The 25,200-nt window shown below is 40.7% G+C and overlaps 1 protein-coding gene across 6 annotated transcripts in view; it reads left to right on the top strand.

Moving 5' to 3' along the window:
• The window catches only part of PRKCQ (protein kinase C theta), a 178,717-nt gene that overhangs the window by 100,878 nt on the left and 52,639 nt on the right, over positions 1-25,200 (top strand). For all 6 annotated transcript variants that reach the window (XM_064284833.1, XM_064284835.1, XM_064284836.1 and 3 more), the window contains 7 exons: positions 781-812; positions 908-993; positions 5,407-5,536; positions 11,875-11,984; positions 12,781-12,898; positions 14,473-14,633; positions 18,752-18,925. In XM_064284833.1, the coding sequence (XP_064140903.1) occupies positions 781-812; positions 908-993; positions 5,407-5,536; positions 11,875-11,984; positions 12,781-12,898; positions 14,473-14,633; positions 18,752-18,925 (811 nt within the window). The remainder of the gene's footprint in view (positions 1-780; positions 813-907; positions 994-5,406; positions 5,537-11,874; positions 11,985-12,780; positions 12,899-14,472; positions 14,634-18,751; positions 18,926-25,200) is intronic.

Here is a 25,200-nt window from a genome sequence, read left to right as displayed (position 1 = left end):
AACATTACTGGTAGTACTCTGCAATAGACAGCACTTTCCCATTGAAACTGATGGGTTTAAATGTTCACAGGGCTCTTGGGTGTCTTAAGAGCCCTCAAACAGAAGTTGGGATAAGCCTCAGTAACCAAATAGCAGAGGCTATGGTAGATTGAAGGCTAGAAATGACTTCTATTTCTAGTCCCAGGATTCCTCGCCTCTTAATGGGATGTTCTTCCCTTGGGGCTACTGCAAAATTATTAATGCACGTTAGCAGCTTAACCATGATATATAAAGATAAAATAGACCTTCGGTAGATTTTTGTCAACTTGTTTTTATCTAATTACTTGAAACTCCTTCTTTTCTAATAATGAGTGTTACTCAGGAATTGGTCTTAAGCTTGGAACTTTATTGGTTGCAAATATCCTCAGACATTGAGAAAGAAAAAAATAAAATATTCTACAGATATCGTTGTTCATCTGTAGTAAGCTTAGTGAGACAATGCGTTTTTAAGTGTAGGATATGGAAAGTTGCCCCTAGGAGCCCGTGCTTCGTTTTCTGTCAGGCATCTTAATATCTGTAGATTTCTTTGGAAAATACTCAAATGAAATGGAAATCAGCTGCTCCTCATTTATTTAATTCTCAGAATTTTAATAAAGCAGCTTGGTAAAGAATACACCAGGGCTGCTGATCAGAAAATGCTCTGTGATAGTAGAAGGTTACAAAATCGTGTTCACCTTTTAAATGTCTTTGGTGCTGCTGTCGACTAACGTCCAAGTAAATCAGCCATGTGCTTTATTGCAGGGGTCTGAACAAACAGGGCTACCAGTGCCGACGTAAGTAAGGATTCTCGTTGTATTATCTTTGTTCTTTTCTATTTACTTGTTCCTTAAACTTCTGCAAATCTTAAATTGTATTTATTTCTTCTCAGAATGTAATGCAGCCATTCACAAGAAGTGTATCGATAAAGTTATAGCTAAATGCACAGGATCAGCTATCAACAGTCGAGAAACCATGGTATGTATTTAGATTTCCCTCTTCGTCTGAAATATGATGACTTCATCTTAACCTTAAATTTTATAGCCCACTGATTGTATTTAATAATGGCCTGAACTTGAGTCATTAAGTTTACCAGTGAGCTTCTGTCTCCCTAAAACCCTTTCCTCCTAAATACTGATTATTACTGACTTACCAAAACTAGGAATTGAATAACATGGTAAGAATTTTAATAACTCTACCATTGCCAGAAAAATATTATAAAATGACCCAAAAGCATGGTCTTGACTATATGAAAACTAACCTTGCGGCATCTCCAACTAGAAGAGACCATTAAAAATTGTGCTAAAATGATTATAAAATACAGAGGAGATATAAGCATTTATAAGGTTAGTAAGAGATAGTAAAAGGAGTATAATTCTTGTATTAAGAGGCAAAGTATTTCTTTCAGGATACAATTTTAGGTATAGCCTGGGGACAAGTTAGATTATACACAATGGAGAAGGGAACCTGTGCTGGAAAGTTAGGTAGCCTGTCATTATGAAATATGTTGACTACCTTCTCCATCCTTTCTGTCTTCATTCCTTGATTCAACAAATACTTACTGAGTGTGTAAGTCATGGCAAGCACTGTTCTCTGTACTAGATGTATAATAGAGCACAAAACAGACATGGTCCCTGCCCTTATGGACTTCACAGAATAGTTGGGGATATGGACTTCACAGTATAGTTGGGAAGATAGATGGTAAGTAACTGTGTATAATTTCAATGTATGGTAAGTGCTATGAAGATAGCCCAGGTGTGTATTTCCTGCAGCAAAGGTGCAGGTATAAAAAAAAAAAAAAGAGAGAGAAGGCAAATTGATTGAGTTTATCCAGAGTAGAATTTTTTCTAAAATTTAGAGCCCGAAGGGGATAATCTCATCTTACAGGTGATCCTGCAAAGGCTTTAAGAGGTTCAGGTAGTTTGTCCAAGGTCAGTCAGCTATACACATCAGAGATGGGGCTAAAATTCACATCTCCGTCTCCAAGACCAGTGGTTTTATTGTTGTGGTTGTTTGTTTTCTGTTTAAATCATCTTGCCACCTCCCAACCCGCCCTCCATCTTTACTTGATGCCTTCAGCTTTCCTAGAAAAATCACAAATTGTGTCACTGTTAGCCTCAACAGCTAATAGAGTCCCCGGCACAAAGAAAAGTATTCAGGAACTGTTAGTGATAAGAGCATCTGTAGTACTATTAACTTCTCTGGAAAGATTTTAATTTCTCGCTCACACAAGGGGACATCTCTGGGGATCTTTTGTGCCCCTTCATCTAGAGCAGTTCTGCCCAATAGACACAGAATAAGAGCCACATGTTTAATTTAAGTTCTAGTTGCCACAGTAAAGGAAAAAAGAAACAGATGAAATTAATTTTAATAATATTTTACTTAAGCCAGTATATACATATACTTTCGTTATAACATGTGATCAGTAATTAAAAACTGAGGATTTTACATTCTTTTTTTTTCCATGAGAAGCCTCAGTTCTGACTCACCATCTTTCATGCGTGCACCAGCCGTGTGTGGCTACGTGGCTGTTTTATTGCAAAGTGCAGATCTGGAGTCTTGTTCAGCCAAACCTTGAACTCTTTGGGCCTGAGTTAGAAGTGGAAGCCTTCTCTTCTGGACCTTGACATATTAATTGTTCATGTCTATACCACGGAATATGAAATGAATTGATAGGTATTTTTTTCTTGGCTGGAAACGGCTAGAGTAGGTGCTAAGCAGCTTTTAAATTACTCAGTTTTAAGCAGCAATTCTGAAGACCTAAAACCAACCAAACTCATTGCCATCAAGTTGATTCCAACGCGTAGCAACCATGTAGGCCAGTAGAACTGCCCCCTAGGGCTTCCAGGGCTGTAAGTCTTTACGGAAGCAGACTGCCACCTCTTTCTTCTGCGAAGCGGCTGGTGGGCTAGAACCAAAGATCCTTTGGGTAGCAGCCAAGCACCTGTAACCGCTGTGCCACGAATGCTCCTAAAAAGACACAATGGCGGCCATTAGCCACAGCAGGAACATTAAATACCTCACTGTGTTAGTGAATAAGGCTTCTTTACTGTGCACAGTCACAAATGAATTGCTTACTTAAAACAATTATTAAATTGTTTTAAGAGATTATTAAAAAAAAAAAAAAAAATCCTGTGGAGTCAATTCTGACTCATAGCGACCCTACAGGACAGAGTAGAATTGCCCCATAGAGTTTCCAAGGAGCAGCTGGTGCATTCGAACTGCCGACCTTTTGGTTAGCAGCCAAGCTCTTAACCTCTACGCCACCAGTAAACCTTTTTATATTGTACAAAAATATTTGTATTCTTATTAGGAACCAAACTTCCCAATATATGTATATATATTTTATGTGATGTTTGATTTAAGGAGAAACTAAACTTTGGAAAACTTTTTTTTTTTTTTAATCCCACAATACTTCTAATCTGTAGAGTAATGATTAAGGTCTTTGGGTGATGTCAAAAGTTTGCAGTCAACTACCTATAGGGTTGCTATGAGTCGGAATTGACTCAGTGGCAACGGGTTTGGTTTTTGGTTTAGTTACTGACCTAAGGGTTGACCATTCGAACCCACTCAGCAATGCCATGGGAAAAAGGCCTGGTGAACTGCTTGCATAAAGATTAAAGACAAGGAAACCCTATGGAGTACTTCTACTTTGTAACACATAAGGCCACTATGAGTCAGAATTGACTTGCAAGCAAAGTGTATACAGTGAAAAGGGTCTGTCATCTTTCCCACCTTTGCCAGGGTGCAGCCTTCCCACTTTTCTATTGCTCTCTATTAAAACCCATTGCTGTCAAATGGATTCTGACCCACAGCAACCCTACAGGACAGAGTAGAACTGCCACATAGAGTTTCCAAGGAGCGCCTGGTAGATTGAAACTGTCAGCCTTTTGGTTAGCAGCCCTAGCTCTTAACCATTACGCCACCAAGGTCTCTATTGCTCTCTGTTAGTGGAGAATATTTGAGTTTTCCTTCTCTGACAGGTTTTCATCTTACACAGGTTCTGGCTTTCTCAGGTTTTACTGTATATGGAGACAGAAATGATTAGAGATTAGGGTTTCCTTGTCTTTAATCTTTATGCAAGCAGTTCACCAGGCCTTTTTCCCATGGCATTGCTGAGTGGGTTCGAATGGTCAACCCTTAGGTCAGTAACTAAACCAAGCTCACTTAATAGCTGTGCCATCCTGGCAAGTTTCTTGCTCTCTCTATGCTTAATTTCCTCAACCGTCAAACGAGGGTATAATTGAGGCTACTTCAAATGGGATATCGTATGAGGACTATATGAGATATCACATGCATGTGAGATAGTACATGTGACATATGTATACAGAGCACCTGGCAGGAACTGTTGCCACTTCAGTTCACATAGAATAGGTGTGGAAGTACCTTGAGTATTAAGCTTGCCAACTAATAAACCCATAGCAATGTTTCCTCTTGAAGAAGTAGTCTTTCATGTCTTCCAAAGGTCAGAGCATTGGTTCAGGGCTTAAAGAGGAAAGAGAATATTTATATTAAAGCAAGAGGGGAAGTACAACATTTACTTTTAGCTCCCATTTAAATAAATAGCTCTAGTCCTCTCTTCCTGAAATGGTAGCCCTTCTTTGCTCATATCTCAGACTTCAGCTGTCTCCAGATTACTTGGTAGATGAGTGTCGCAAGTTTGCCCCTCACCTAGAAGAGCTAATTCTGTCTGCCTGCTTTGGACCTGACTATAACACTTGACCCACAGGGGAAAGATGTGACGGTATGCTTGCGTAAAGATTTACAGCTTTGGAAGCCCTGCGGGGCAGTTCTACACTGCCCTATAGGGTTGCTATGAGTCAGAATTGACTCCATGGCAATGGGTTTGGTTTTTTTGTTGTTGTTGTTGTTTGGTGATGCAGTGCAGAGGAAAGATGTGGCAGTCTGCTTTCTGTAAAGGTTTACAGCTTGAAAAATCCTATGGGGCAGTTCCGCTCTGTTCTGTAGGGTCGCTATGAGTCAGAATCAAGTTGATGGCAGTGGGTTTGGGTTTTTTGGTTGATGGTGCAGTGGTTAAGTACTCAGCTGCTAGCCGAAAGGTCAACGGTTCGAACCCACCAACCACTCCCTGGGAAAAAGATGTAGCAGTTAGCTTTTATAATAATTACAGCCTTGGAAACTCTATGGGACAGTTCTACTCTGTCTTGTAGCGTCGCTGTGAGTCTGAATTGACATGATGGCAACGGATAAAAGCAACAGGTAATAGTAACAGGTGTAACGCTTGACAAGTAAAAATTTTTGTTTAAAATACACATGGTTCCAATGACTTTATTATTTTAAATGTTAGTTACGCTAACGTATTTGCTAAGACATCAAAAGTGGGGAACCCAGGGATACACTGTACAATCACATGTTCTCCCCTTCTTTTAGTTCCACAAGGAGCGATTCAAAATTGACATGCCACATCGATTTAAAGTCTACAATTACAAGAGCCCAACTTTCTGTGAGCACTGTGGGACTCTGTTGTGGGGATTGGCAAGACAAGGACTGAAGTGTGATGGTAAGTCTACCTTATATGAAATGGGCATTGTTCCCATTACAGACCCACATCAGGGGGAAATTCACAACTTCACAAAGAGCATGGAGAGAATGTGAGGGATGTCTAAGACAGCCCAGATGAGCCCCTGTGATCTTTGGGCTATCTTCCTGGGACAAGAAGCCACTGCTGTTCTTTTCCTTCCACTTTACCATATCCTACCCTAATACTCTCTCTCATGCAAGAAAAGAGTGCAAACAAGTTCAGGTTAAAGATCAAGGCCTGTGGCCTATTGCCTCCTGTTGTACCCTTGCCCTGGGGGGAGATGCAAGACAGCATTTCTCCTCTGACTGCTTCCTTTGCCAGGAATCCCATTTAATTCTGCCTGAAACCCTGGTTTTGTAGTGGCTAAGAGCTATATGGCTGCTAACCAAAAGGTCAGCAGTTCGAATCCACCAGGCGCTCCTTAGAAACCCAATGCAGTTCTATTCTGTCCTTTAGGGTCACTATGAGTCAGAATCGACTCAACGGCAGTAGGTTTGGTTTTTTTTTTTTTTTTTTTTTGAGCTGCTGTTTTCTGTTCATTCTGGGTCTACACCTTCATAATTTTGGCATGTCTGGCTGTATCATGCCCCCGTCATTATCCTTTGCACCAGCAAGTAAATTCTTTTTGTAGTCCCACCAAGCAGCAAGCCAGGCACGTGGACTTGGCTGATGGCCCTGCACAGAAGAATTAATTCTGTGACTAGTCCCAAATGGTACTGGGAACTCAGAGTACATGGTAAGAGGCCCACATCCAGCTCTGAACGTCATTTCCCTTCTCTGATCTTTCCTCAAAGGCTGAGGATTAGCGTAGAGCCCAAGCCTGACATTCTTTACTAATGGAGTTACTCAGACCTACCCTTCTCAAAAAAGAAAAAGAGAAAGGTTTTCTTGATATAAAACTCCAAGATGCTAAGGCAACCTTAGAAACTGAGATGCTGTTATGGAGTAAGGAGGAAAAAACTCCAACAGGAAGAGAACCGACAAGCACCTGTGTATTTGAATTGAGGTCAATGGTGAGGATGGGGTCTGGATAACATATTCGTAAGAGGAAGGCATCTCCCTGTAGAAACGATGATTTAAAAAAAATTTTTTTTTAATTATTAAATACAAGTCATTTTCTTTTCTCTTCCAAGCCCTATTTCAGTTTATGCCACTGACTATTATATGTCTTACTTTTTAAGTGACAGAGGTGGCTTACTTAAGGTGGAGGATTACCTTAAGCAGTCTCATCTTCCTCATCCCAACTGCTTTCACACATCTGGTGGTGCCCAGAGCCACATCTTAATGGAGGATAGAGGGGTTAGGTTTTTAAATCATTACCTAAGGCAAAAATCGGAGCCCTGGTAGCACAGTGGTTAAGAGCTATGGCTGCTAACCAAAAGGTTGACAGTTCAAACCCACCAGTCTCTCCTTGGAAACCCTATGGGGCAGTTCTACTCTGTCCTGTAGGCTCACTGTGAGCCAGAGTCGACTTGACGGCAACGGATTTAAGGCAAAAATCACATGTAGTCAAAACTGACCTTGACAATATATCCCCAAATACCACTTACACTTTTTTCTCCATACATTTGTTCAAGAACACCTGGCACATGAATATAGGCACGGCATTATATAGTATAGGAATCCCTGGGTAGTGAAAACGTTAAGTGCTCGGCTACTAACCAAAAGGTTTGAGGTTCAAATTCACCCAGAGGTACCCAAGAGAGGCCTGGTGATCTACTTCCAGAAAATCAGCCATTGGAAACCCTATGGAGCACAGTTCAATTCTGACACACGTCAATCGGAGTTGCCTCATGGCAACTGGTTTGGTTTTGGTTTTATTGTATAGTATATAATAATTTACGGACAAAATATAATTGCACAGTTTGTATAAAAAGAAACATCAGTAATCGAATTCTTATCTGGTGAGCCTCCCATGCCAGGCTTGTGGTTTCCTTTCCCTGGAGCTAGAGCACCCCACTTGCTGAGGTCAGGCTCATCCTGACAGTGTGATTACACCTTCTACAGCCTGGAACTTCCATCGGGATTCCTTGGCATTGTTTCACGGTTCACAGGCCCTGCTTTGTTCTGTTCTCTTTCCTAACATTCTTCCTTTCCCATTCTATTCTCTTTCCCCTGCTCTCTCCTGCCGCCTTCGTTTCAAATAACTCCTTCCCTTTTCCTTTTGTCCCCTTTTCCTTCCCCCTTTTCCTTCTCTCCCTTTTCTTCCCCCATTTCATTTTCAATTTTCACTCCATCCTTCCTCCACCACCTGCGCTGTTTCCTCAGCTCCGTTCACCTCCCTATGTCTTTGCCTTCATCTCTTGTTCCTCTCATTCTCTTCCATTCTACTGTGTCTCCTCTTGCTTTGCCTCACTTCCGTTTTCTTATCTCGCCCTCTCATAAACCATCTTCTTAAGTAGGACCCTCTCTTTTTCTCACCCTGTCTTCGCTCATCAATGTAATTCCTATGAAAATAGTCATCGAAAGGGACATTTTGCACTCAGAGAGATCCAGCTATCACCTGATAGGTTAGTAACAAAGACCTAAGATGGCACAGATGGTTAAGTGCTCAGCTACTAGTGGAAAGGTTGGTGGTTCAAACACACCCAGAAGCTCTGTGAGAGAAAGTCCTGGGCTTCTGCTTCCATAAAGATTACAGCCGAGAAAACCCTATGCGGCAATTCTTCTCTGTCACATGGGGTCGCTGTAAGTCGGAATTGACTCAGTAGCACCCAATGACAACAGCAACAAGGCATTCATGTAGTGGGGTGGTGGCTTTCCTCACAGCTGTGTGTCAGAGACAAGCACAGACCTGTCTGCCATTTTAAGGAGCAAAGAAAGACCTCAATTCTGTTGTGCCAGTCCTCACTGACCGCCTTACTTTGCGATTCAGTAATGAGTAAGGAAACGTTACAAATGCATAAACACCTCCAGTGTGAGAAGTGCTGATGACCACAGAATTCAGGAGGGTGGAAGGAACACCATTAGGAACAGTGTCTTTATTACATTAAAGATTTTTTTTTCCAACTCTCCTTTCCTCCCTCCCCCTAGTCCCTGGTAACCACTAATCTACTTTGATCTCTATACGTTTACCTATTCTAGGTATTTCATGTAAGTGGAATCGTGCATCTTTGTCCTTTTGTGTCTGGTTTATTTCATGCCATATAATGTCTTCAGAGTTCATCCAAGTCATAGCATGTGTCAGAGCTTTGCTTCTCTTTATGGCTGAATAGTATTCCACTGTATACATATAACACATTTTGTTTATCCATTTATTCACTGATGAGCACTTGGGTTGTTTCCACCTTTGGGCTATTGTAAAGTATGTTAAAGATTTTTAATGTACATGAAAGATTTTGTTTCAGGTAGATCTTTGTGGTGGTATCTATGCATTTACACTGGGATAAGAATTTATACTAGTTGACATAGAAAATGCTGCTTTATTATGAACTATCTGAGAAAGAGTGATCTAGTTAAAATTAAAGGGGAAGGCTGCTAAAATTTCACCTGAATATTTTAATACACATTTCAATGTAATAAATAATGAAGATGACAAGAGAAATTGTATTTGTTGAGCACCTACTTGATGCCAGGCACTGTGCTAAGTTCTTTGCACACAGTGTGTGCCAATATGCATATACTATTATAACTGCATGATTGTAGTTATAATAGTCTAACAATCATTATTTATATACTTCTGTTGAATCAAGTAATACTTGAGATTACAGCTCTGTCAGCTGGAGTTTAGAAATCATTATGTCAGATCTTTTTTTCATTGTAATGGAAATATTTAATAAGAAATTTTTTCAAATTAATGATAAAATATTATGAAATAGTTGTCCTTTGCACAGACTATGCACACATACCTGTATACAACAAGGATGAAATGGGCACGGTAAGTGGAAGTTAGCCCTTTAAAAAAAACAGTTACATCAAGTTGATTCCAATGCGTGGTGACCCCGTGTGTGTCAGAGTAGAACCGTGGTCCATAGGATTTCAGTGGCTGACTTTTCAGAAATGTATCACGAGCCCTTTCTTCCGAGGCACCTCTGGGTGGACTCAAACCTCCAACTCTTCAGTTAGGAGCCCAGTAGGTTAACCATTTGCACCACCCAGGAACCTCCTTAGTTCTTTAGCTTGCTGTTTTCAGGACTAATGAATACGAATATTCCCCCAAAGTCGTAGCGTCTCAGAGCTAGAAGCAGATGGATCATTTAGCTTAGTGTTCTGGATCTGTAATCTGAGGCCCTGGTGGTCTGCTCCCGTAAAGATTACAACCTAGGAAAACCTAAGCGGCAGTTGTACTGTCACATGGGTTCGTTTTGAGTCAGAATCAACTTAACGGCACCCAGCAACAACAATGACCCTTCCTATAATCACACAAGATTGTTGAGAGTCTTATGTATAGGTGCCTGAAAATTGGATAAAGACCTCTAACACCCAGTTTTCAGGTTGCCACTGGGGTCCTTGTTGTCCAAGTCCACCACGGTCCCTTGAAACCTCTGACTTTCTGTTTCTGCATCACATTTACAGCTTTGTGATTTTTTGTCAAAGTCTGAGTCAGATGCCTGGGGTCAGGTCTCCCTAGCTGCACCATGCCCTGCCTCTCCTAACATTACAAGCTAGCAAAGAAAGCACCCCTGTACTCCTAAACCCACCCACCACTTCCATTCCAAGAGAGCTGAAAGGGCACTTCACTTTCCTTGTCTCACTCCCACTCTGCTTTCAGAAGCTTTTGCCCAGTTCCTTCCCTTGGGGGATACCTAACAGGTGGCCTTAGGTTTCTGCCCACTCAAATCCTTAAGGCAGAAATAACAGAGCCCATCTTTCCACAAGAGATTGCCTGGGAAGGAGGAGGAGGGGAGCAAGGAATGAAAATCATCACTTAGGGAGGGAGGAAAAAATTATACTTCGACAAACTTTTCTGCCACAATTACAAAATTTAATAATTCTTATGGCGAGGTTGTTTTGTTTGTTTTTTAACTGGGTCTTCATGCATTAGGACATCCTTAAGACATAGTGCCCCATCTCTACAAAACAATCTCCATTTGCCTTTCTTCTCCTTTGCTGTTGCATTGGACACGAGAAATAGGATGTAACATTTTCTGTATAGCTCTGAGAAGAGCATTTGTTGATAAAAGTAAAGATGTTCATGGACCTTGGGACAATTAGGACAAAGGAGGGTTCTGGGAGGTAGCGACAGACGTGGAGACAGGGACAAGAAGAGGAGGGGAAGAGTGGCCCTTTTTTTTTTTTTTTTTCTTTTTCTTTTTCTTACTAAGTTCTGTTTTCACACTGAGAGAGGTCACACCATACCCAGACAAGTATGGGCTGCCAAAGGGCCTTTATTTACATATAAAACTGCCTTATGAAATCTACCAGGAGTAAGGAGAAGAATAAAAAGATCTCCATGTTTAAATGTGCCCACCCTTTTCTGTAATTCTTTGTTCCACAGAAATGATTTGCTTTAGTAGCCTCAAATACATTTTAGAAATAAGTATCAATCCTCTGTGTATGACAGAGGTCACTGGGTTCCACCCATCCACTCATCTTTTCTCAAAAGACCTCACTAACCCGACTGTCCATGACCACATAGGGCTCATAGCTGTGCCCCCTGCCACGTGTCCCCTTCGCCTTTAATATCTCCACCTCTTCCGTGTAGTGAGATGGTGGTCCTTGGACCACTTTCCCTCCTTTCACTTCTACCCCTTAACACACACAAATGCACACACATATCACCTCCACCACTCAATTTCACTTCTGCAGACTTAGGCTGTCTCCTTGGCTTCTCCTTAGAGGGCAGGGTGCTCCTTGCAGCTCAGTTGGGAAACGAAGGAGGTTGAGCAGGGGATGCTTGGGCTGCAGTCTGTAGAGTGAAAGCCAAACTCCTTCAATTCTAGCATTTCAGATTCCTACCAGGAGGAGCCAATGCCCCCCTTTTTTTTTCCTGTCAGCAATGGTACAGTCCAAACCCATACTGAGAACAGACTTTCACCCCTAACAACAAGGCTCTGGCTCTAATTCAAAAGAAAATCATTACCCATTATCACTATGAGGAGCCTCTGGCGGTGTGTGTGTGTGTGTGTGTGTCTGTGTGTGTGTGTGTTTGTGTGTGTGTGTGTGTGTGTGTTGCAGGAAAGAGGAGGTAGATAACAGATAACATGGTAGCATCATAAAAAGCACTCCCTTGACTAAATGGTTTGTATTTAGTGTCTTCCTCTGATGGGAAGATGGGGCTGGGGATTTGCCAATTGTTCCTTATGCACAAAACAGATCATATGCAAAGGCCGTGGCAGTTGTTATTCTTGCTTACTGTGTTGCTTTCTTCCGTGCAGCATGTGGCATGAACGTCCATCACAAATGCCAGACAAAGGTGGCCAACCTTTGTGGCATAAACCAGAAGCTAATGGCCGAAGCCCTGGCAATGATTGAGAGCACTCAGCAGGTAGGAAAGGCTTTTAGTTGGCATGTCCCTGAAATTTCAGCTCAGAAAGAACTACTTGAGCCCATTTGCTCTTTGATCTGTAGCAACTCTATAGGACAACATGGAATATATTTCTGAGCACCAGCCTTGCCCCTGACTTTCATCTTCATGCCCATAACTCCTCTTTGAGTTGTTTATTTAATGCATTTGTAATGTGGATCTTTATAAGATCTTAAGTTCTTTATGGGATGAACAGAGGCAGAAACAAGCAAATGAATTAAAAATTTTGAGGATTTATTGGCAGCTTTATACCTTTTTTTTTTTTTTAACCTAGTATATTGGGCTATTTGATAGGCTTGGGGTAAATTACTTATTTGCTAGATTCATCTCTAGAATCCTCTCAGAACACTGAGCCTTGGTCCAGGACAACTTTTGCCTTGCCATTTTTACTAGCTTGGTATTTGCTGAATGCTGAATTCCCGTATCCATTGTCCATCTCTCTTTAAAACTTGACATTGCCATGTGAGCTATTTTGCCATCTATTGACCTTTCATTCTTATTTGTGATGGAATGATGTAGATAGAATGGGAGAATCCAGTTAACCTCCAAAAAAGTGTGAAGGCGGTGAATATGTTCTGCTCATACATAAAATTTAATGGACTCTCAAAGGACGGGAAATTCCAAAAGGATGTTGAAGGAAAGGGGAACTTTGGTTATCCTGCACATTTAGGAATCTTAGATGACTTTTGTTCTCATGAACAGTAGGCTGAGCTGTCACATCAATGGTGGGTGGACTGACTATTTGTTTGTGATCTAGGCTCGCAGCTTAAGAGACACTGAGCATATCTTCAGAGAAGGTCCAGTTGAAATTGGTCTCCCACGCTCCATGAAAGAAGAAACAAGGCTGCCATACTTACCAACACCAGGGAAAAGAGGTAGCTGTCCTGATCCACAGTAGAATCAGTGTTAGTGATTAATCTTCATTAACCTTAATCTGAGTACTCTAAATTTCAATCCCCAGTTTACCTGGTCTGATGGGTGATACTTTGCTATTTAAGAATTGCAGACCTAGCCACCAACTAAGAGGCTCCTGTTTCTTAGAACTGAAACCAAAATACACCTCATTAGGATTCTTTTGTAAGCGGGTGGGGGGACGGAGTGTGGAGGTGAGAGGAAGAAAATGGAATAGGTCTGGAGCAACCAAGTTCAAATTTTTCCTGAGAATTTTAGAATGTTATTTGCTATCACTGTTAAAGGGTTCTACAGAAATGAGTCTACCGTAATGATCAATGGTGGGAATACCACAAAGACAATCTGCACCTTTGAGACTTTTCTGGGAAGTTTAAGACTAGAAAGGAAAAGAACATCAGGGCCAAAATCCTTTAACATTTTATGACAACATGGAAGTTTATCCAACCTAGAGTTTGAAGGTAGTTTTTGAAAGGATGTGATCACATGACTCTGGGACCTGATAGTTTCAACATATATTTTAAGATACTTATATTCTTGGCTTTAAAGGGAAAGATAGTCTTAAAGCATACCAATGATCATGAGGATGGTGCAGGACCAGGCAGCATTTTGTTCTGTTATACATAAGGTCACCATGAGCCGGAGTCAACTCAGTGGCAACTAACAACAACAACATAAAAGATAAACCTAGGGATTAAAAAATAAAAGTAATATTATAATAGGGATAAGCACCCCTCCCCAATTTTTTTTTTTTTTTTCCTAACTCTTCTCTGGCACTGAGCAAAGAATAAATTGACTTAATTTACAAAGAAAGGTTTGGATTAGATTGAAGAACTGTCATCTACTGTAAACCATGTCTCAGAGCTTATCACAGTAGAGCAGCACCTTCACTGTAGAGTAATGAATGATGCATGATGCAGTTCGGATCTTTCCCCTTCCTTCACATTGTAAGGTGTAGGAATTGATGCCACGGCGGCCGGGAGCCACACAAACAGTCAAGGATCATTTTCCTTCAAATTTGGTTAAAATTTCTATTTGTCCTTGATTTGACATCATTATAAGGGCTCATCCATTTTGCACATATGACCTTTTACTGATTGGAATATGTTTCTTTTCTAATTTTGTTTATTGTGGTAAATATATATGTAACAGAACATTGGCCATCTCAACATTCCTCACATGTATAGTTTACTGATATTAACATATGTTCATCATGTTATTCAACCATCTCTCTTTTCCATCCCCCAATTTTTCCATCATGGAATATGTTCTTAAGCTGAAATATTTCCCAGTCTATCAACTATATAAAGAGACACAGTCCATGCCCCAAATGCCAGGGTCACAGGCAGGGGATGCTGCCCTTACAGACAGATGGAGAAGCATTAAAGCTGCCTTCTGCTGCAGGCCTTCTCCTCCCGCCCCCCAGCATGGCGGACAGACCCTCAGAAGAGGAAGTAAAAGAGAAAGTGTATGATCTGAGTAACTAGAATTGCCCTGCATTATTCCACGTTTACTTTAACCACTGGCTTGCCATTTTCAGAGCCTCAAGGAATATCCTGGGATTCTCCAATGGATGGGATGGATAAAGTATGCCATCCTCCAGAACCTGAACCAAGCATAGAAAGACCGTCTATACATCTGAAATTGAAAATTGAGGATTTTATCTTGCACAAAATGTTGGGGAAAGGAAGTTTTGGCAAGGTATGATACCATGTTATGTAAATCTACAGACCAAATTCCAAAAATTGAAAAGCTAAACTCCTGGTCTGTGGAACTAAACTTGTGAGGATTGGAATTGTGTTTGGTATGTGGAGAGAGCATTGCTGAGTATTTTAGGAGAGCGTAGAGAGATGACTGAGTAAATAGAGACCCCAGGGGACTGTAGGGCAAAGCAGCTTCTGCTTTCTGGGGTCCTTGTCCCCATAGACATTCCACTTTGAAGGTGTACATTCCACTCGCTTCTGTGTTTGATATTCTTAGGCACCAAAGCAACAGGGATGCCTCAACCTCTTGTAATTCACACACTTTTTTTCCCTCTCTTACTACTTTTTCAAACCTGGAGTGCTGTTGTACTTTGTACATAATTTTTTTCCCCTCTCAAACATCTTCAGACTGTAGCTTGAGAGTCCTAGAAAAGTTTCATGGAGGAATTCCTTCCTTTAAATTCGTCCTACCACACACTTACATTATAGGTTCTCTTTGTCAATCACAGAGGACAAAAGGAGGAGGAAGAGAAGGGGGAGGGTAAGGGAAGGGGGAGGTGAAGCCACAGAGGGGAGGAGGAGGAAGAAGAAGACAAAATTTGAGAAATTATAATCAACTCTCCAATGCCTTCAGAAAATTTTCAAGCTAGTGATTGTAAAGGGGGATGATACGATGTGATGGTTAATTTTATGTGTCATCCCCACTAGGCTGTGGTGCTCTATTGTTTAGTCAAGTATTAGCTGTTGCTGTGAAGGCAATTTGTAGGTTAAAACAGTTCTGTATCTATCCACCCATCTATACATACATGCGTACTATTGCTTCTCTTTCTCTGGAGAACCCTGGCTGATACACATGGAATGTAAACTTTCAGGATATTTTAGATAACCTAATTGACTATTAGGATATCTCATATACTAATTGTGTTCTAGTTGTTTTATATGCTTGGATGTGACTCCTGAGGACATTTTAGCCAGACTATCCTTCCATGAATTTCTTCATCCAAAGCCAGCGTTATGCTCAGCACCTGCTCACCAGACTTTGGCAGGGAAATTTCCCCGGTTTATTTAATAACAAACTAAAATGCAGCTGAGCATCCACCACAGCTGAATAACATTGGCTCCACTTGGGGTCTGGTTTAAGTACCAGCGCCATCACCTTCAGAAAGTTCTACTCTGCCCTGCAAAGTGTAGCGATAGCCATTAATTCTTTAAGTTCATTTCCACAATAATATTAACCACAGCAGACTCATTTGGTGTTAATCTGAGTATAATAGGTAATTTTACTGCCAGTCTTCATTATAATTTAGCATCAATTAATGTGCAATTATACCCTGTTACCAGAAATTGAAAGCACATTATATAGATGGAAATTGCCTTTTCAGCTTTTTAGTTTTTGGCTGGTTTGGGGATGTTTTATTGAAAGAAGCAATTACCAGAAGAGTGCTTTTAATTGTTAATGAAATGTTTATCTTTCTTTGTCCCCATGTGGATTTCTATTTTTGAACAAGGTTAATAAGAAGGAAGGAATCCCTGGGTGGCACAAACCATTAAGCGCTCGAGTACTACCCTAAAGGTTGGCGGTTCAAACCCACCCAGTGGCACCTGGGAAAACAGGCCTGGTGATCCACTTTCGAAAGGCCACAGCCTTGAAAACTCTATGGAACACATTTCTACTCTGACACACATGGGGTCACCATGAGTCAGAATTGACTCAACAGCAACTAACAACAACAATAAGAAGGATGTTAAACCTACAAGCCTTAGTATTACCCCAAGGGACAACTGAGAGCTTTGGGTATTCTCTGCTGTATGTCCGAGGCAGGATGCCCCTCTCCACCAGGGCCCCATGTCCCTATGCCCTGAGAGAATTGAACTGTGGGGCCTGAGGAGAGGAGAATAATGCAGCCAAGAAAAGTGAGACCACCGTATTTCCCTTTCTTAAAAGAAGAATCCTCCAAAGCTTGTCCTTTCTTTTTGACTCTATATAGGAAGTATGGCTCCTTACCAAAATGGTGGCCTCTGTATTCTTGTTCTCAGTCTGCTCTTAAGCCCAAACTGCAAGTTTTCTGGGAATAGGCATGTCATTGATTTGCCTGAATTCTCAACTATATTATTTTAAACCTAGACACATATGTTTTCGGTACTATTTTAACATCACTGACTTCAACATTCCCTGAAAGTCGACAAAAGAAACAAATGACAGATGTTCTTAATAACTATTATTTGGAGAGCATGTGATCATTTAAAAATCCCTTTCCCACATGGTATCTCATTGGATTCAAACAGTCCTGTAAGTTGAGAATGCAGTCATCATTATCTCTTTTACATGTTAGGAAACAGAAGCCCCAGAAGGCTAATTGGCATGCTGGGATTTCCACAGCTAGTAACAGGCTGTGAGATGAGACTGGGGTCGGGGTTTTCTGTCACCAGATGCCATGTCCTTGCAACTTTCAGTAGTCTGCGGCTGCATCATTTGCAAAAGCAAAGTTGTTGAAACTCTCCTATATAAAAAACCCAGACAGACTCATGAAATCAAGTGCAAAGAGTAAATAGTGATGTCTCTCATCTACTAGGAGTCCTGGTGGTGCAGTGGTTAAGTGTTTGGCTGCTAACCGAAAGGTGGGCAGTTTGAATCCACCAGGCACTCCTTGGAAACCCTATGGGACAGTTCTACTCTGTCCTATAGCGTCACTATGAGTCAGAATTGACGCAGTGGCAGTGGGTTTGGTTTGTTTTCTCATACACTGAGTAGCTCCATATTTTTGAGCAAGTTACTTCTTTAAACTCGGTTTTCTTACCTAGAAAACAGGTATTTTATCATCCATCTTGCAGGGTGTTATGGGGTGAGTATTAAATTACATAGCACATGGGAAGTACATAATAGAATGTTTGACACATAGTAGGACCTGAAAATGTTATTAGTTTCTGTACCACCAGATGAAATGATGCTCATTCTTTAAGTACATAAACCAAAACCAAACCAGTTGCCATCAAGTCGATTCCAATTCATGACAACCCCAAGTGTGTCAGAGCAAAACTGTACTCCATAGGGTTTTCAGTAGTGGATTTTTCAGTAGATTGCCAGGGCTTTTTTCCAAGGCACCTCTGGGTGGACCCAAACCACTAACCTTTTGGTAAGCAGCCAAGCACTTAACCGTTCGGATCACCTAGGGATTTCTTTAAGTACATCATTGTCGTTAGGTGCTGTCAACTTGGTTCTGACTTTAGTGACCCTGTGTACAATAGAACAAAACACTGCCAGTCCTGTGCCATCCTCACAATCGTTATGCTTGAGCCCATCGTTGCAGCAACTGTGTCAGTTTGTCTCTTTGAGGGTCTTCCTCTTTCACTTACCCTCTATTTTACCAAGCATGATGATCTTCTCCAGGACTGGTCCTTCTGATAACATGTCCAAAGTATGTGAAACAAAGTCTCACCATCCTTGCTTCCAAGGAGCATTCCAGCTGTACTTCTTCCAAGACAGATTTGTTCGTTCTTCTGGCAGTCCGGTATATTCAGTATTCTTCGCCAACACTGTAATTCAAAGACATCAGCTCTTCTTCAGTCTTCCTTATTCATTGTCCAGCTTTTGCATGCATATGAAGCAATTGAAAATACTGACAGACCGACAGACACATGGTCGTTTAAGGAGAACCATATCGCTCATGTGTTCTTTTTTGCCTTGAAAAACTGGGTACAACTTAGAGCTATGTTTTGTGCACATCTGCAGTAATGTTTCAAGTGCAACCTTCTTCTCCTTTCTATTGCTTGCCTCTTGTTCTTTCAGTAAACACTTTGTCTCTATGAATCACTCAAATCCCTGGGCAGTCAGGGCATGCAGGTACTGGGAATGGCGCATCCCATTGCGTAGCGATTTTGTGGATATCCATTGAAAGGTACAAGTAGATAGTGTGAAACTGTTAGGTAACATCCTAAACCAGTGAAGGACTATATTTTGTCTTAGTAAAAGGGGTGAGGGGGAGGAGGAAGAAAAAGAGGAGGGGAGTCCTCTTTTGTCACCTAATGCATGTCTCTCAGGACTTTGTCTCTTTAATGAGTATGAATCCAAACTTTAAAATAAAAATTAAAAAACTTACTTCTTCACCTTTCTTCTAGGTCTTCCTAGCAGAGTTCAAGAAAACCAATCAGTTTTTTGCAATAAAAGCCTTAAAGAAAGATGTGGTCTTGATGGATGACGATGTGGAGTGTACAATGGTGGAGAAGAGAGTCCTCTCGTTGGCTTGGGAGCATCCATTTTTAACGCACATGTTTTGTACATTCCAGACCAAGGTATGTACACCACTCGGACAGCCCTTCCCTCCACCTCTAACACAGTAATCTATGTGTCTCTCGTGACATCCTCATTTGGAGACATGGGGCATTGTCTCTGTTTTTATCTTTAGCTTTCAGTGTACTTTCCACGCACCCGTACAAGTTTTCATCTCTTCTAAACACCATTGAAATATTGCTTAAGATTTTTTGATGTAGTCAGTTGGGAAAGGAATTTACTTCTGGATTTGTTTGTCCTTTTGCTTGCTTCGGGGAATTTCGTTAACTTAGCATAATTTAGTTTAACTAAGCAGTCTGACTTGCATGACAAAGCAGTGGTTTTGGGAGAAAAAAATGTGACTCCTGTTTGTTCATCTTTCATCTACCTACACGTATTTGAAGAGACAAAAGTTGAGAAACAGGTAGAAATCCACGTGCAATGTTCTCTTCCTTTACAATGCAGGCAAAAGAGCAGCCTTTACAGGGGGCTTGCCTGTCTTTATCAGCTCTGTCTGTCAGCAAGGGAGGCACTGAGCAGGGAGATGAGGGGATGGGGGCCTCAGCTGCCATTCCACACAGATCTCCCTTAGTGATGCCGTCCTGTCAGAAGGCCCTCCTGCTTGGGGATGATTCTTGTCCTGGTATCCTTCTTCCTTAAAAAAAATTATAGGCGCTTCTTTTCTGATTCAAAAGTTATTCAGAATCATGTTAGAAGATTTGGAAAATGCTTACAAGCTCAAAGAAGAAAATCATTTGTAACCCCGCCATTTGGATACACTCACCATTAATACTTTGAAGTTCATCCTTCTAGATTTTCCCCCAGTGAATTTCTAAACAAAAATTACATTCCATTGTAAATACTTGTAACTGGCTGTTTTAACGCTGTATTATATACATTTTCTCACGTCTGCGCGGATTCTTCTACAACATGATTTGTCTAATGAGAACACATCTAACTTTTTTTCTGGTTTAAATAACACTGAAAGGAACATCCTTGTAAAGCAGTCTTTGTGCCCAAGCATTATTTTCTCTCATTTTTCTGCTCTCCTCCACTCTATCCCCACTGTATGTCGCCTAGAATAATAAGCCAGACCCCTGTGGGTCCATGTGCTTGAGGTCCAAAGAGTGGTAAGGGTGGGTTTTTTTCCCCCTTTTTCTATTTAATGCTTTCAAGATAATGTAGTATAGTACCTTTGATTGAGCAGTAGAGGCCTCTAAGCTGCCCTTCGGCTAGAGAAAGAATTAATGGGGGAACTATGGGAATCAGAAAAAGTTGGCAGCAGTTACCAGGGCTTTCACACTGCTTCCCCAGAACCAACAGATTCTCAGCAAATGTTTAATGAACAAGTGAATGGATGGATGGATGGATGGATGCACTTACCTAAAATAAAAAGAAAGCAGACCATGGAAAAGCACTTACTGGGCCTATACTGTATTCAGAGCTCTATGGAGGATACAGAAATAGATAACACAGTTCCTGGCCTTCAGAATTTCATAATCTAAGAAGGAGCCCTGGTGGCACAGTGGTTAAGTGCTAACCAAAAGGTCAACGGCTCGAACTCAACAGCCACTGCGTGGGAGGAGGTTGTGGCAGTCTGCTCCCCTAAAGATTTACAGCCTTAGAAACCCTATGGGGCAGGTCTACCCTTGTTTTATAGGGTCGCTATGAGTCTGAATCGACTTGATGGCAGTGGGAAATAAAAGAGGCAAGACTGATACTTCTAAACAACAGTGAGTAATGTTAAATTGTGCAGAATTTGAATAGGCAGAAAAGAGAAGGGAGACCTTGGGCGTCAGAGATGTGGCAGGACCTCGTGAGAGACACATGAAGGAATGGGGGTGGGGTGATGATAAGCTGTTTAGGAGAAAATAGGCTTAAACTGCATCAGGAAGGCATTTGGAATTTCTGGTAATGAGGATTGGGGAGATTTTCTACTGGGAACATTCTCCGTCGGTCCAGAATGCTATAGAGGTATTCCTGAAAGGCAAAGCAAGGAACTCTGCCGCACAATCCCCAACTGCGTTCTAGGTTTACTGTGTGCCCGGGAGCCTACATGTGATCTCACTTTTCCTCTTCGATTATTGCAAGGCTTGCCTCGAACTGCTGCATACACTTCAGACCAGGCTTCTAGGAGCTACTTATAGAGCCTAGCTTGACTTGGCACCTTTTTCTCACTTTTTTTTTTTTTACATTTGTAAGATATACTTGAGTATCTTATAGGGAGGGCTGTTAAGAACCCTGCTTTGTAGCAAATAGGTGTGTTTCCTTCTTTTGGTTGTCTGCCAGAGCCTCAGGCAGTGTTCGTGTCTTTCCCTGTTACGAGAGAGGCTTTCTGCTCCACGTAGCTGTGATGCTTTACAAGGACCTGAGAAGTAGACGTATCAGCAGCATTTATGCCAGAAGGGGGAAAAAAAAAAAAAAAGCAAGAGAATGTGCACATCATATGTAAATATGACTAGTTTCAGTACTTAGATTTCAAGGAATTGAGCTCTTTAGAAAGAGAAAGCAAAAAATTATAAAGCTTGCATTACACGTTCCCAAGGACGCTGAGTTGCTCTTGAAATTAATTTATTATTCAAACCTTGCATGCCAAAGCAATCAATTTAATAACACTGGTGAATGTAAAAAGTAACAATTTATATGAATGAATGATGGTTTTCTCTGGGTGCATTTTGGGAATGGCCCTTCTTTGAGGGGAGAGTTACCCTTGCACACTAGGTAAGACATCGTTGCTAGTGGCAGTCACATTGGCCCCAGGCTCATGGTGACCGCGTGCCCAGTGGAACCAAACGCTGCCTGTTCCTGTACCATCCCCATGATGGGTTGCTGATCAGACCATTGTGATCTGGCTGATTTTCAGAAGTAGCCACCAAGCCATTCTTCCTCGTACAAATTAAGATAGTAGGTGAAACGAATTATTTACTTTTCTAGGGAATGTTATTTCCTGAAGAAAGTTATTTCTTTGATTTCTTTCTACAAAGAGCTTACCTGTTGAATACGAGATTACTCAGGATATTTTGCGGACACGTTATTCACTTGTTTTTTACAAGAAGCATGTGGATTAAATCATTAAAAGTTTGTTTTTCAACTTACTTTTGTTGTGAATATACACGGTAGAACATGCACCAATTCAGTAATTTCTGCATAGCATTAGAAGTTTTTAAAGTTTATGTGTGACAGATGTATGACCTCTTAAAGTACAAAAGTATGGTAAAGCCATTTAGGGAGGCTAGGTAGAATGAAAAGGGGTGTGGACTTGCATTCTGAAGAAGTTCAGTTTCAGCTCTCTACCATATACCGGCAAGGCTCTGGGGCTTCGTTTCCACCCCTGCACAGAAAAGAGTGTGAAAATTACCCTACAGAGGGGCTGTGAAGGGCAGACTGGGCACAATATGTGAAAGTGATGCTTGGGATAGAGATATGCAAAAATATCAGTTGAATCTGAACCTGAACAAGGCTCAAAAGGAAAGAATCTTTGAAATTAATTTTCTCTGTGCTAGATCCAGGTGACTTCGTACATCATTCAAGTTGTGACATAAATTATGGGCATCAGAGTCTAGTGCATCTTAGCATGATGAAGGGTTGTTGTTGTCTTGACAGGAGGAAGGAACAATGTCGTATTCTTTTTTACTAACTTTTTTTTTTTTGTATGTACATTTTCTGTGTCTGTTGTTGGTTGCCATCGAGTCAATTCTGACTCATGGAGTAGAACTGCTCCATAGGGTTTTCAAGGCTGTGACCTTTTGGAAACAGATTGCCAGGCCTGTCTCCCAAGACACCTCTGGGTGGTTTGAACCATCAACTTTTCAGCTAGTAGTTGTATGGTTAACCACTTGTGTCTCCCAGGGACTCCACGCAAATGTCTACAGGGCTTGAATTTGCATGATCCCTTCTCAGTATCAACTGAGTGTATATGCAGCCAACTTTGCATGACTGGATTTTATATCTATATGTTCAGTACCTATTTTCCATTATTTACATTCAAAAAAAGTAAAAATAGGAAAACCACAGTAAAATTTTATCTATGAGAACAACTGTCATAGTCTTTTTTTTCCATATTTTATTGTGTTTTAGATGAAAGTTTACACAGCAAATTAGGTTTCCATTTAGCAATTTTTATACAGATTGTTCCCTGAGATTGGTTACAGTTTTCACAGTCTGTCAGCATTCTCGTTATTTCCATTCTGTTTGTTCTGTTTCCATTGATCTAGCTTCTCTGCCCCTCTTTGTCTTCTCATCTTTGCTTTTGGGTAAATGTTGATCTCATACCATTGTTTGTCTAAGGGAGCACATTACTTATGGGTAATTCTGTTTATTTTATAAACCAATCTATTATTTGGCTGAAAGGTGACCTCTGGGAGTGGCTTCAGTTCCAAGTTCAAAGGGTATCTTAGGGTGGTAGTCTCGGGACTTCCTCTAGTCTCTATTGGTCCAGTATGTCTGGCCTCTTTTAAGAATTTAAATTTTGTTTTACATTTTTCTCCCACCCTATCCAGGACCTTCTATTGTGTCCTTGGTCAGAAGGTCGGTAGTGGTAGCCAGGCACCATCTAATTGTTTGTCATAGTTCTTTAACTATATCCACTTACAAGTAAATGAAAAACTACTAAAAATTTCATCATAAAACCTTAACAACTCAGTACTCAAATTACTCTCAAAGGTCCCTGTTAAATCAGTTCAGCAAATGTTTCTTGGGACCTAGTATTTGTAAAATCTGTATTTTTCCCCAAAAGAGACAAGTTTCAAAGTGTATGGTAATTAAACTGCAAAGCTATTTCCTTCTCTAACCTAAATATAATAATAAATAAATAAACCTACCTAACTTGGAAAAATAATATTCACTTTCCTTCATTTTAAAAACCCATTAACCCATTGCCATCAAGTTGATTCTGCTTCATAGTGACCCTATAGGACAGAGTAGAACTGCCCCATAGGTTTCCAAGGAGTGGCTAGTGGATTCAAACTCCCAGCCTTTTGGTTAGCAGCTGAATGAATGCTTAAGCACTGTACCACCAGGGCTCCAAACCAAACCCGTTGCTGTTGAGTCAATTCTGACTCATAACAACCCTGTAGGACAGAGGAGAACTGCTCCATAGAGTTTCCAAGGCTATAAGGATACCATTAATTATTACACTATTAAATTCCTCAATTTGAAAAAAGTATTTTTTTAAATTTTGTATATTAAGCTCCGTCTCCCCATTTCAGAATTTTAAAAATACAAAGTAGCATTTGTGTCCATTAGAAATTCCATTTGGCAGCTAATAACAGAGACAGAAAATAACAATGGCTTAAATAAGATGGAGGGATTCATCTTTCTCGTATAAAAGCAGTGAGACGCGTGTGGTTCAGAGCACCATGACAGCGCCATGGTGTCATCGGGGATCCAAGCACATTTGTTTCCTTGTCCCATCATCCACTGCACTGGGCTTCCATCCTCAAGGTAACTTCTCAGTCCAATATGGCTGCTGGAGTTCAGCTGTCACAGTCACATTCTAGTCAGGAAGCGGGGGCAAGAGCGAAAGACAAGGAAAAGTCCATGCCAGCTGTCTGTTCCCTATTAAGACACTTGCATAACCCTCACCAAAAAAAAAAAAAAAAAATTCTACTTATATCTCTTCACTCATTCTAGCTGCCAGGAAAGCTGGAAAATATAATCATTCAGCTGGGCACATTGCCATCCAGAATACATTTTTTAGTAAGAGAGGGAGATTGAATATCAGTTAGGCAACTAGCCATCTCTGCTTTAACATATATTTTAAAATGCAGAAAATATGATAAAATCTACTTTTATTGAGGGCCTATTTTGTGTCAGATACTTTCCTGGGGACCTTGAATATATTATTTAATTGTGATAATAACCCTGTGAGGAAGGTATAATTATTCCCATTTTACCTGTGAGAAAATCAAGGCTAAGAAAGATTAACTTGCCTACAGTAACTCGCCTGATAACTGTGAACAATGTTGAATCTTATCGTTTGTCTCTGTGTGCAGATACTGGCCTCCTACATATACATACCGTGTATTTTAGTGGCATGTCATCTCTATAGTAACAAAATGTTCACCTACAGGGGAGAAAAATCTCTGAGGAAAACAGTTTTCCTCTTTTGTTAATTATGCTAGAGTAAATGAGAGGTAAATAACTCAAGTATCTAAAGTTTCTTTCATATATCAGTCATAAAACTCTAGAAAAGAGGTTTTAGCTCCAAAATTAGTCTAAAAGGGCAGCTGCATCTAGAACCTTGAGAACATTTTTTTTAAGAAAATAATTTTTCTTTAGAAATTAAGTGATCGAATTC

Source organism: Loxodonta africana, chromosome 4 (assembly GCF_030014295.1).
Source record: "Loxodonta africana isolate mLoxAfr1 chromosome 4, mLoxAfr1.hap2, whole genome shotgun sequence".
Lineage (NCBI taxonomy): Eukaryota > Metazoa > Chordata > Mammalia > Proboscidea > Elephantidae > Loxodonta > Loxodonta africana.
This window is presented reverse-complemented; position numbering and strand designations above follow the sequence as displayed.